At 46.8% G+C, this 12,644-nt stretch overlaps 1 protein-coding gene across 1 annotated transcript; it reads right to left on the minus strand.

Annotated features, from left to right (window-relative positions):
- Positions 1 to 10,607: 10,607 nt before the first annotated feature.
- Positions 10,608 to 12,202, minus strand: LOC141605708 (LEAF RUST 10 DISEASE-RESISTANCE LOCUS RECEPTOR-LIKE PROTEIN KINASE-like 2.1). Its single transcript, XM_074424583.1, has 2 exons — positions 11,219 to 12,202; positions 10,608 to 10,881 (listed from the first exon to the last, which is right to left on the minus strand). Exons 1-2 carry the CDS (start codon positions 12,039 to 12,041, stop codon positions 10,853 to 10,855), a joined length of 852 nt encoding a protein of 283 aa, XP_074280684.1. The 5' UTR covers positions 12,042 to 12,202; the 3' UTR covers positions 10,608 to 10,852.
- Positions 12,203 to 12,644: the final 442 nt, after the last annotated feature.

A 12,644-nucleotide genomic window follows, 5' to 3' on the forward strand; every position in this document is an offset into this window, starting at 1 on the left:
GTCTTACAAGTCTCATTGAAAAGATAGGTGATGGGTAAAAAATGCAAGGATTCATAGGCTCGCATTTCATCAAACATAACATGTGCATGAGTTGAGATCAAAACAAGCAAGCAAATAAACCATGAAAGCATATTAATTTAAGCATGAATCATTCCCCATGTTGGTTTCCCCTAATTACCCATTAACCCTAGCTAGGTCACTACTCACTCATTATCATGTTGATCATGCTAGCAAGGTTGTCAATCATACCAACAAAATGAAACATGATGAATAAATGAAAGTAATTAACAATAATTAAAAAGGGATTAAAAGAATTATACCTACTAATGATTCCAATAATAAAGCAAAGAATAAAAGAAGTACTTGATGCTTGATTGAGAGGTTGTCAATCTCCCAATAATAACCCAAATAATCTTCAATTACCCAAAATAAAGGATGAACAAAAGAGAGATTAAGGAAATAAAACTTGTATTAATACTTGATTAATTGTTGATTACAAAACTAAAGAGAGATTTGATTGATATTAACTACTCTAATAATTGATAAGAAGAACATGCTCTTCTAATTAGACTAATGGGGTATTTATAGTGGAAATTAGGTGGATGCATTAGGGTTAACTAAGGGCTAAACTAGTAATTACACTTTTGAGATTTGAGCAGGGAGACGCCGGTATTTTTCGAAGGAAGGGCTTCTTTCTTTGATGCTTGAAGAAACGGATTTGTGCTGGACTGGAATCCGTGCGTCTTAGGCACGGGACGAGCGGATTCGTGAGCTTCTGCCCGGGCGTCTTTGGGAGAAGACGCACGTCTTCTAGAGCTGCTGCCCGGGCGTCTTTGAAGAAAGACGCACGGATTGTCGTGCTGGGGACGGCCGGATTCAGGACAATCCGCACGGATTGCTCCTCAGTCTTGTTTCTTCTTCTTTTTCTTCCCTTTTCTTCGTAAAATCCTTGGGGATTTCCTTGAGGATGCAAGGATCTTTCCTTAACATTGCTCATCTACTAATATATGTACAAAGGCCTTCTAATCTTGTCTCTCCTTAATGCTTGGTCATTGAATTCAATCAATTTAGTCTCATTTTGCCATGAAAATGCAAGGTTTGCACTCCTTTCCTACCAAGGACACAAAACCTCAAAGAATATGCAAAACAAATAACTAAAGACAATAAATGACCCAAATATGCACTAAAAAGCATGGAAACAAGGCTAATTCGGGGACTAAATATGCCCTAATTATGGTCACATCATCCGTACCACACCAAAGGTAACACTTACTATAAACGAACGTACCACACCAAAGGTAACATTCCTTATTTGGCCCACAAAATTACCAAATTATCCTTACACCCATTTCACATTTACACAAAATGCCATTACATACCCACCTACCAACCCACAATTAAACCCACAATTACATACCCCACCTATTTTTTTTCCCTCTTTACCCTTACTTTTTCCACTTTTTCTTAAATACTTCATTTTACCCTACGTTACCTTTGGTGTGATACGGAGGGAGTATATATTAATTCTAGAAACCAAGGGATTTCAATGTATTTAAATAAATCTATACAAAGTAACTATACTACATAGTTTTTAATCGCTAGCGCTGTGTGATTGACCTGAAAAAGGGACTTCAATGTAAATATTATATAATTTTGGTTGAAATATAAATTTAGAGAACACCAGAATATGGTGGGTTTCCTTAAATAAACAGGCTCTACTTATGGTATTAATTAGTATAAAGATAATAATTACTCGTATTTAACATACACAAATATAATATAAGTCGTTATATTTTGGAAAATATTAAAAGGTAAATAAATCATTTTAGATTTTCAAAAAATATAATATTCCCATAATTCATTAGATTTGTAATTTATTTAGTAAATAATAATGATTGCTCTTAAATAATATTCTAATCTAATATTTCAGATTTATTTAAGTATATAACTTTAATACAACTATATAATCATCAACTAATATGATAGTAACCACCCATGCAGTGACAAATCTAGGATATATGCAATGGGGGTGTTCAATAAAATTTATACTATAAAATATAACAAAATAAAATTTAATCTAAAGGTGTGGGGGCAATAAAATACATCGAGTTCTCTCAAGTTTCCCTCACGTTGAAAACTATTTACTACACAACACAGAGAAATTAAAAATTCCAAATTTTCACAACTTCAACCCAATATATTGTGTGAGGCGGTCTCACATTATAAGACGATTCATTTGTATAAAAATTACTCTTTAATTGATAGTAAAAAAAAGGACTAAATTTTACAGAAAATGATGTCTTACTGTAAAACCGTCTTATTCTATAATTTGTGCTAATAAATACTCCCATTGTTAATTATAGTTGCTCATTAATCTTTTTTCTTTTCAATTTTTTTTTTTTTTTTTTTGGTAAAGGTAAGTGATGGGGCATATTCTGCACCGCTGACCAAGTCAACATATTGAGCAAGGTCAAAGATATCCACAGCAAGTCAACGACTTAGACGACCTAGCCGATGCGGCCCATCGGCCTGCCAACCTGGGTCCCGGCATGACAACCTGCCAGCCGGAACACATACCCGCGTACTCATATCCAAGACCCCTCGGCGGTGAGTCACCAGGGCCTGCCGGCCAGCCATAGGTCCCTCGGCCGAGGGGTAGATCAGTCTTTCCACCTGCTAGCCACTTGGCCACTACGTGACAAAAGGTGAAGTCTATAAATACTCCTCAACCTTCATTGAGGAGGGATCCAATCCAGAATACACAACTTAACCTAAATACACTATTCATCTGGTATAATCTTCCTTATCTCTCTACAATATACTCCTAGCCAATTAGCATACAACTTATACATCTAAGTTTACTGACTTGGGCGTCGGAGTGGGTACGCTTGGCTCAAAGCCAAGCCCTCAGTTCGTTCATTGTTGCAGGAGAGGCCGAGAGGAACGATTAAGTCCAAGGGAGAATCCAACTCAAGACATTATTCAACAAGCCACGGGTGGTAACTATACTTGCTCTGGAATTACACCCGGAACAATTGGCGCCGTCTGTGGGGACAGCGACACTAGAAGCTAGTCACATTCATTCCCAAACAAAAAAAAAACAACAAAAACTCACCCAAAAAAGCTAAGAAAATGTCGAAACAGCAAGAGGTGTTCGTAACCGACGAGCCCCTCCACCCAGATGATACCTTCAACAATTCTGGAGTCATGCAGCCCTCCACCGGCGGAGTGATCCAGCCGGAGTTCGGGATGCCAATAACACCAGATGCGCCGCTGCCCGCCAACCAAGTCACCCTCATGGGACATGTGGTCGACGTGGCATTACTAAAGCAACTTCTGGACCTCATTGGTAGTACGTCGGCTCACACTGTCACGCCGACAAGAGCGGCGGAAACTGTCCAGGAGACCAGGGCCCAAAATGTGACTCCGAGAAATTTGAACGAAGCACTAGGAGAAGCTGACCCAAAGAAAGTCGCTGGGAGCCCAAAGTGGGCGTGGTAGACCTAAGTCCTTCCCGTACTCGTGGGAGGACAGCGTCCCCGCAACACGAACGAGGCATACCCCAAAGGAGCCAGAGGAGTCCGACTCAGCAGAGTTGGAGAAGAAGTCCAAGTCGAAGAAGGAGCCCCTCCCGCTACGAGGAGAGAAGCCGGGTTAGGAATGCGAGGAGCCGATCGCCACGTGTCATCCGGCATGTGATCGACACCCCCCTCGCGCCTACGTCCTAGAAGTCCAGGTGCCAACTAAGCTCAAGTTGTCGCACATATCATACAAAGGGGAAGGTGATCCAGCCGACCACGCTGAGGCTTTCGAGTCTCACATGTCGGTATGGGAGCAGCCCGATGAAGTGTGGTGCCGAGTTTTCCCGACAACGTTGCATGGGATGGCTCAAAGTTGGTACAAGGGGCTTCCCGACGGCTCGGTGTACTACTACGCCGACCTAAGGGACGCCTTTTTAGCCCAGTACTCTTGCAACAAGAGAAGGGCCGTGGAGACATCGGACCTCCTAACTATCAAACAGGAGGGGGGCGAGTCTCTAAGAAGCTACATGAAGAGGTTCGACGGAAAGGTCCAACAGATTCGAGAGATTAATCCCGAATCGGCGGCCTTCGCGGCGATGAAGGGCCTCCCAAGGGGAGATTTTAAAAATGAGCTCATCAAGTGCGGAGGCCTGGGCTTGGATGCCGCCAGGAAAATGGCCGAACAGGCCATCAAAGTAGAAGACTATCACAAGACGTGGTTAGGCCCCAACGAGGCTGAGCACTCAGAAAAGAAGAGCCGCCGGGGGGACAACCCGGATGAAAGACGCCGTGACGACAATAGGTCACGGTCCGATGAACGACGCCGTGAGAATAATAGGTCACGGTCGGACAAACCCGCCAGAGACAGACTCGACGGGCACCGGGTGGAGTTCGGGAAAGTACCACCGAGGCGGTATAGTGATAAAACCCCTCTCGTCGTATCGCCGCCGAGGTCTTTGCCCTAAGCAAAAGCGAGGGCCGAAGTGGGAAAAACCCCCAAGCCAAAAAGTGACGGTGACACGAGCCAAGATCTTTGTGAGTACCACGGCCACACCGCCATTTAACCAACGATCGCCGCATCTAAAGAATGCCATTGAAGAGCTGATCCGGAAGGGGAGCCTCGGCAAGTACGTTGCCAAAGGCCAAAAGACCGACGCCGGCAAAGACAGGTAAGAAATCCGTCTTGAACGAATAGGAGTGATCCATGTTGTCATCGGGGGCAACGAGAACGGAGGGTCCGCTCATGGGCACAAACGACACCTGAACGAGCTATATCAGGCCATCAACTTTGTGCCCAACACAGCGATCCCCGCTTCCAACATCCCCGATATAACCATCGGAAGGAAGGACTACGAAGGAATCATCGCTCCTCACATCGACCCGCTTGTAGTCAATTTGGACATATCCAACCACCTGGTCAAGAGGTGCCCGATTGACACGGCGCGTACACGAACATCATGTTCGGGAGTGCTTCCTCGGCCTCGGCCGAAAGTCAAGGACTTGAGCCCCCGCACTAACCCACTATACGACTTCTCTGGGGCCGGCCCGTACCACCGGGATCAATCGGACTCCCGGTGACGTTCGGCGAAAAGAATGCGGCTAAAAATGTCCTAGCCGAGTTCGTGGTCATTGACGGCTCGTCCGCCTACAACGTTCTCATAGGCCGAGTCACCCCGAGCGAGGCCGACGCGGTGATGTCCATCCGGCCCTAACACCGATGTGTATGTCTCGGACCTGGGGGAAGCGCATAAGCTCGTCTCCAAAGACGAGAATGACGAGGTGGTCAACGTCCGGATAGCCACCGAGGATGCAACATGCAATCCCTCAAAGTGGCAAAGAAATCGAAAAAGGGAAAGGTCTATCCTTACAACGGGGGGCGACCTCATGGATGTAACTAGTGGCTGACTAGGCCATTAGGACGCTGGTAATCTCGGGAATAATCTATGTAGCGGCGGAGGTGTCCAAAACAGTTGTGGGCACCCCGACGCATGTTTTTACCTAAATGAAAAATCATCCAGTCTTCCATCGAATGTTCGCCCTTCCCATAGTCACTAGGAAGCGTGACGCCGACTCACACTTTGTCATACCGACAAGAGCGGCGGTCTTTATCGATGCAGATGTCTCTCACACTGTCATACCGACAAGAGCGGCGCCTCTATGAAGAAACAGCGCCGTCGCAGTCACCCCAAGTAGTAGACGCCACGGCCGTCACCCCAAGAGGTTTGACGCCGTCGCAGTCACTCCAGTGGTAGACGCCACGGCAGCCTCTATGAAGAAACAGCGCCGTCGCAGTCACCCCAAGTAGTAGACGCCACGGCAGTCACCCCAAGAGGTTTGACGCCGTCGCAGCCACTCCAAGTGGTAGACGCCACGGCGAGCTCTCTATGAAGAAACAGCGCCGTCGCAGTCACCCCAAGTAGTAGACGCCACGGCCGTCACCCCAAGAGGTTTGACGCCGTCGCAGTCACTCCAAGTGGTAGACGCCACGGCGCCTCTATGAAGAAACAGCGCCGTCGCAGTCACCCCAAGTAGTAGACGCCACGCGAGTCACCCCAAAGAGGTTTGACGCCGTCGCGCCACCCAAGTGGTAGACGCCACGGCAGCCTCTATGAAGAAACAGCGCCCGTCGCAGTCACCCCAAGAAGTAGACGCCACGGCCGTCACCCCAAGAGGTTTGACGCCGTCGCAGTCACTCCAAGTGGTAGACGCCACGGCGCCTCTATGAAGAAATACAGCGCCGTCGCAGTCACCCCAAGTAGTAGACGCCACAAAGTCACCCCAAGAGGTCCGACGCCGTCGCAGCACTCCAAGTGGTAGACGCCACGGCAGTCGATAACAAGAAGCAGATGCAGGCTCACACTGTCACACACTGACAAGAGCGGCAATCACCGACGCAGGTGATACTCGCAGAGCGTTCACAATGCCTTAGAAGCGTTAACACAATTGAGACACGCACTCTAGACCGCCTCGGCCAAGCCGAGGCGGGAACAAAAGAGACACTCAATTAATAACGGAAGGAGACAACCCAGACAAAGACGGAGACGCTAAAAGGGCAGTCGAAGCTCAAATACTAGCGCAAGGAAAAGAAGTGAAGTAAAAACGAACTCTTATTAAATATATTCAACGAATTACAAGAAATTACAAGGATAAGCCAAAAGACAAAAGGTTACAAATGTTATCTCCCTATGTCCGTTGTTGCTCGCCATCGCCAGCGGCAATGCACTTTCTTCTTCGATGGGTAACCCAAAGCTCCCTTAGCGACCTCGGCTTGGCGACCTCGGCTTTAGCCTCGGCGGCCTCGGCCGCCTTTGCCCGCTTGGCTTCCTCCTGGGCCTCTTTAGCCTTCTCGGCCCGTAGCGCCTTCTCGGCGGCCGCCTCCTTCTCTGCCTTCGCCCTCACCGCCTCTTTAGCGTTCTCCGCCACGGCCTTCTCCTTGGCTTCGAGCTTGTCATCAAGCGACTTGTCATATCTCGTCCCACGGAAAGGAACCATCAAGAGGGAAGAGCTCCTCAATCACTTCCCTAGCGACTCCTTCGGCTAAATCCCTAATTCAAAGACACATGTTAGGGAGCATGACGGTTTGGAGCATCTCAATGTCCTTCTCCTTTTGCCTAATGACGGCATCTTTGATCCGAACCACCTCCGCCCGGGCCTTAAACAGTCCCCGGATTCATTCCTCTCGCTGGAGGTAGAGGTCGGCGTGCCTCTCGAACAAGTGTACACTTCCCCGGCGACTTAGCGACTTTCGGCGCCGCACCTCGGCCTTGGTTCTCTCGGCAAGGACCTCCTTTTCAACGTCCCCGCCTAAGTTTTCTTTCGACCAAGAGCGCCCTCTCGGCATCCCCCTAAGCCTCTGCTCGTTGAGAAGATCCCGCTTTGCCTTCGCGGCCACCTTCTTAGTGGCATTAAGCTCAAAAGCGGATTGAGCCAAGGCCTTCTCCTGCTCTACGATACGAGCACCGGTAAGACCGTTCCACCTCGCCACTCCTCCTTGATGAGCTCCGTGCCTTCATCTATGAGCCGGGAGAAGGAAACCTTCGGGATGAGGAAACAAGTGGTGACATTTTGATCACCTACCCGTAGGCGGGAGAGGGAAACCTTCTGGGATGAAGGGACAGCGGTGACATTTTGATCACCGGCCTGCAGATGGGGGAGGAAAACCTTCTGGGATGGAGAGTTCACGGTGACGTGTTGATCACCAGCCCGCACAGAACTCCCCTCCACTTGCTGCCCAACAGGAGCGGCGGACGACTGCGGCCGATCTACAAAATTTAAAGTAAGCATAAGTATCGACATACGCAGACATGCCGAAGAGCCTGTCACAGGCAGCGCCTAAGGAACCGGCTAAATTTGAAGCCACAGAAAGAACAATACCGTGCTTGGCCTTCTTGGCCGAAAGGCGCGTCTCCTCGTCAGCAGCAGAATCAACGGTCGCGGTAAAGGCCGTCTGCTTTCTTTTACGGACAAGGGGCGACCCCTCCTCCTCGTCGGAGTCATCCCCGTTGGAGATACAAACGATCTCCACCGTCTTCTTCTGAACAGGGGGGATGGAAGGCGGAGCCGATGTCGACGCCACCACCGCCGAGGACTTCGTTTTTCGCGTGTGGCGCGGCACGTTACTAACAACCTTCGCCTGGGTCTCCACCGCACTCAAGCTTTTCACCGCCGCTCTCTGAGATCGATCGACGACCTCCTGCGGTCATTGGGGAGAGCTTTGGGATGTAAGTTAGCAACGGTCTTATCTTTGTTCGATCCCATTCTCCGAGGATATCCTCGACAGTCCGGTCCAAAATGGCCTGCGAAGGAAACGAAGCAAGAGTTAAGTAGAAGAAATAAATCAAAGTTCAAAGACACAATGAGAACGGTGATGGGCCTCACACCGACCCCACTCACCCTGCGCTAGGGCCGGTATGAGGCCGACATGGCAAAGCGGCTCATCCCGAAGAATGATCTCAAGCGTTGGAGGAATCCATCTTTTCGGCACCCACCCTTGTCTACCTCAAAAAGCCGCATTGCCGGCCTCTCGTCCTCCGAGAGAAGAACCTTGCCAAGATCCATTTTGAGTTTCTTCCGGAGACCCATCCGTCATGCTCCGCCTTAGTCTCACACCGCAAGTTAACTTGATCTTTGAAAGGAGCGAGGCGGCGGATAGTCGTCCGGACCTTAACGTACACCCACCGACCCCCGCCAGCCCTTGCAAGAGGAAAGTTTGTCGTGAGAGACATAACCCTTCTCCGTGTGCACATCGTGCCAACCGGCGCGCGGCCGAGAATGACGGTGGAGGTAATGAAGTCGGCGAAATAAGTTCACCGTTGGGGCCTCCCCCTTAAAGAGACAAAGCCAGACAAACCCGATTATGGTCCTCATAGCCAACGGGTGCAATTGGGCAACGGCAACGTTCATGGCCTTAAGGATGGCCACAACATACCCATTCACGAAACCGGAGCCCGTACTCCAAATGTCGCATATATACGCCAGTGTGGCCCGGTGGAGGGCAACAGACGGCCTGCCCTCCTCGGGGATAACAATCTTGTATCCCCTGCCGAAGAAGAAGTGGCCCTCGAAAAATTTCTCACCGGAAGAGCTGGCCAACTTATGGGTCCAAACTCGGTCAACGCGTGCCTTACGGGCGAGGCCGTGATCCATAACGCCGCCTCACGGTATTAGGACGAGCCCCCTCGATCATCACCAAAATCGTCCGCGTCATCATCGACATCGAATCATCCTCCCATTCCTCCGTAATCCGAGGATCGACTTCGGGAGAAGGAGACCTAGGGCCCGGCTTACTAGGCCCGGCGTCGGCAGAAGACATGTTTACAATGAACTTACAAAATTAAAAATTGGAAAGTTTGTTTGTTTACCTTGAAGAAAACGCTCACGAGTAACAACTCGGAAATTAGAAGACAAAGAAACCCTTGGAAGTTTAGAGAGAAGGAAATTTTGGAGAATGAAATTGGTGGCCAATTTTTCGGGCAATTACCCTATTTATAGGGAAAAGCCCATGAAGCGGGCCAATCGGCGAATGACCCATGAAGCGTCAACCAATCGGCGTGCGGACACGTGTCGAACATGCAACCACGGGATGTCAATCGTTGCAACAGTTGAGTGTCAATCAATGCAACAGTGACCAAGCGTCTTCAACACGCCTATTCATATCTCCTTGCCTATTCATCTTCCTCAACAAATTCCCAAGATCCTGTTCTCCGCCGCCACATGATCAACCAAGCTAGACAAATACGGCCGGGGCAATCAAAAACTACCTAAGACTCTCAAACCCGGTCTCGACCAGCGTCCCTTTCTTTTTTTCCACATCGGATGCCCAATACACATCCATGTGGAGGGGGATATGGTACGGCCTAAGAAAGACCAGCAGAGGCAAAAGAAGCCGCCGCAGAGAAAAAAGCCGATGCGAAAATTTTCTACAAACTACTTGCGCATATATACGCTCGTACGTACATCGAAGCCCATACCACGGCATAGACTACGCTGGGGGCAAATTGATGGGGCATATTCGCACCGACCGACCAAGTCAACATATTGAGCAAGGTCAAAGATATCCACAAAGAAGTCAATGACTTAGACGACCTGGCCGATGCGCCCATCGGCTGCCAACTGGTCCCGCATGACAACCGCCAAATAGGAACACATACCCGCGTACTCATATCCAAGACCCCTCGGCGGTGAGTCACCGGGGCCCGCCGGCCACCCATAGGTCCCTCGGCGAGGGGTAGATCGATCTTTTCCACCTGCTAGCCACTTGGCCACTTGGCCACTACGTGACAAAAGGTGAAGTCTTATAAATACTCCTCAACCTTCATTGAGGAGGATCCAATCCGAATACACAACTTAACCTAAATACACTATTCATCTGGTATAATCTTCCTTATCTCTCTACAATATACTCCTAGCCAATTAGCATACAACTTATACATCTAAGTTTACGACTTGGGCGTCGGAGTGGGTACGCTGGCTCAAAGCCAAGCCCTCGCCTGTTCATTGTTGCAGGAGAGGCCGAGAGGAACGATTAAGTCCAAGGGAGAATCCAACTCAAGACATTATTCAACAAGCCACGGGTGGTAACTATACTTGCTCTGGAATTACACCCGGAACAGTAAGAATTATATAAATAAATGAATCAAAAGATCGTTACAAGATCGATACCATGTAAAAGACGGGTTGTTGCTACAAGACTAACAAGAGAGCATACCCAGCCCATCACCATCTATTAACGGCCCAAACCCCTAGCTCATGGACCAGACAACAAAACAACAAAGCAATAATCCCAATTACAATAACAAAAACCTAGAAATCCTCTTGTCATCTCCCTTCCTTCATCTTCTCGAATTCTCCTTGTGTTTCCCTGAATTCAATCATTGATTTAGTCAATTTAGAAGTCGTTGGATCCATCGTTCAACTTTGCGAGCAACAGGAAACTTGATTGTGTTTGGGAATCTATCTTTTTCTTTTTAACTCTTTTAATTTTTTAATTTTTTTTTTTTAAAAAAAACGATAATGCAAGAAAAGATGACCTTTTGAGGCACTGTTTAAGGCAATTGTTGATGATGGCTAGGGAATACTGTATTAACGAAGTTAAAAAAGGGAAAACAGAAAAATGAGAGTGAAAGAGAAAAGATTAGTGTAAAAGGGTGTGGTAGAAGGTCCTTTGAAAGCTTGAGAGAATGGAGGCAGAGGCAGACCTTGAAAGCCATTAAATAGTGAAAAAGTGTTATTAAGAGATCCTTGTGGGAAGAAGCAAATAGGTTCACCCAATGTATGATTAAATCCACATCTTCCCTTTGCAGCAGAGCAAACTTGGCATTCACGACTCTCATCAATCCTCCATTTTAACTCAAAACCTTTAGTAACAACGTCACTTAAACTTCCTGTACCTTTGTCAAGATCCGCTACCACCGTCTTAAACACGGGAATATCAATTTTGATCGCACACATATTACTAAGCTTGTCCTTCCATTTCTTGTCTATGGCCACAAAGTTGAGGTCGCTTGTGAAGTTGGTAGAGGTTGGATCAATATAACCATTTAACGGACAAGTAAAACCAAATGGTGCAATTTCACCTTGTCGTCTTTCACAATTATAGAATAGGGATGCATTTTCGGAATTAGATGTGAAGTTGAAGAGGGTTAAATCCAAGGTAGTGTTGGTCAACTCGGATTCCATTGTTGGACAAGGTCCTTGAACAAATTGTTGTTTTGATATAGTTAAGATGTTGGATTTGTAATTGATCTTAAGTACATTGTATATCTCCTTTTTAATCTCAATGGTTAGAGAATTTCCTTGACATTCCAGAGCGAAACCTGGATGACCGCAGTAGTTGAACCGAGTTGCATCCCAGAAAGGATATCTGATATCTATGGATGGACCGCATGTTGAGTTGAGAGGAGCACAGCTTGCATATTGTTCATCTACATATGCAGATGATAATGGATAAATCAATTTGTTGAATATTAGAATAATTATGGAAATTATACACGAAAACCCTTTTTGGTTACGTTGAAACATTTAGATGCAATTTTTCATTTGATTAGTTCTATTGATGAAGAGTTGTTGCATAGAGGTATGTATGTGTCTTGTGTATGACTCTGTCCAAATTCTCCTTTATTCTTTTGCTACAAGAAAATAAGGAATATTTTTCTTAAATCTAGGTCAACCCAAAGTATTTACAAAAATAGTCTATTTCAAACTAATTACCCCTCCAAAAACTAATGTTCTTCCCATTTCATTAAAATATTACTCACATATAATAAAGAAATGGGAAGAACATTAGTTTTTAGAGAGAGTACAAGAAATGGGTCAACGTCATCGTGAAAAATGGAGTATTTAAGAAAAGGTGGAAAAATAAGGGTAAAGAGGAAAAAAAATAGATCAGCCATGTAATTGTGGGTTGATAGGTAAAGTATGTAATGACATTTTGTGTAAAATATAAAATTGGTATAAAGATAACTCGGTAATATTGTGAGCCAAATAAGAAATGTTACCTTTAGTATGGATCGTCCGTTTATAATAAGTGCTATCTTTGGTCTAGATCGGAGGGAGTAGCGACCAGTGTGAATGTGTTTTTGAAAAAATATAGATAATATGGGGACTATGGGAGTCGCTGGCAAC

The sequence above is a fragment of the Silene latifolia genome, chromosome 10 (assembly GCF_048544455.1).
Source record: "Silene latifolia isolate original U9 population chromosome 10, ASM4854445v1, whole genome shotgun sequence".
Lineage (NCBI taxonomy): Eukaryota > Viridiplantae > Streptophyta > Magnoliopsida > Caryophyllales > Caryophyllaceae > Silene > Silene latifolia.

What these genes read in the sequence shown, in the direction of transcription:
- LOC141605708 (XM_074424583.1), bottom strand. Translation starts at nt 12,041, where the DNA reads ATGTTTCAACGTAACCAAAAAGGGTTTTCGTGTATAATTTCCATAATT. An exon ending in ACTATTTAATGGCTTTCAAG is followed by an intron (nt 10,882 to 11,218) that starts GTCTGCCTCTGC and finishes GATTGAATTCAG; the next exon opens with GGAAACACAAGGAGAATTCG.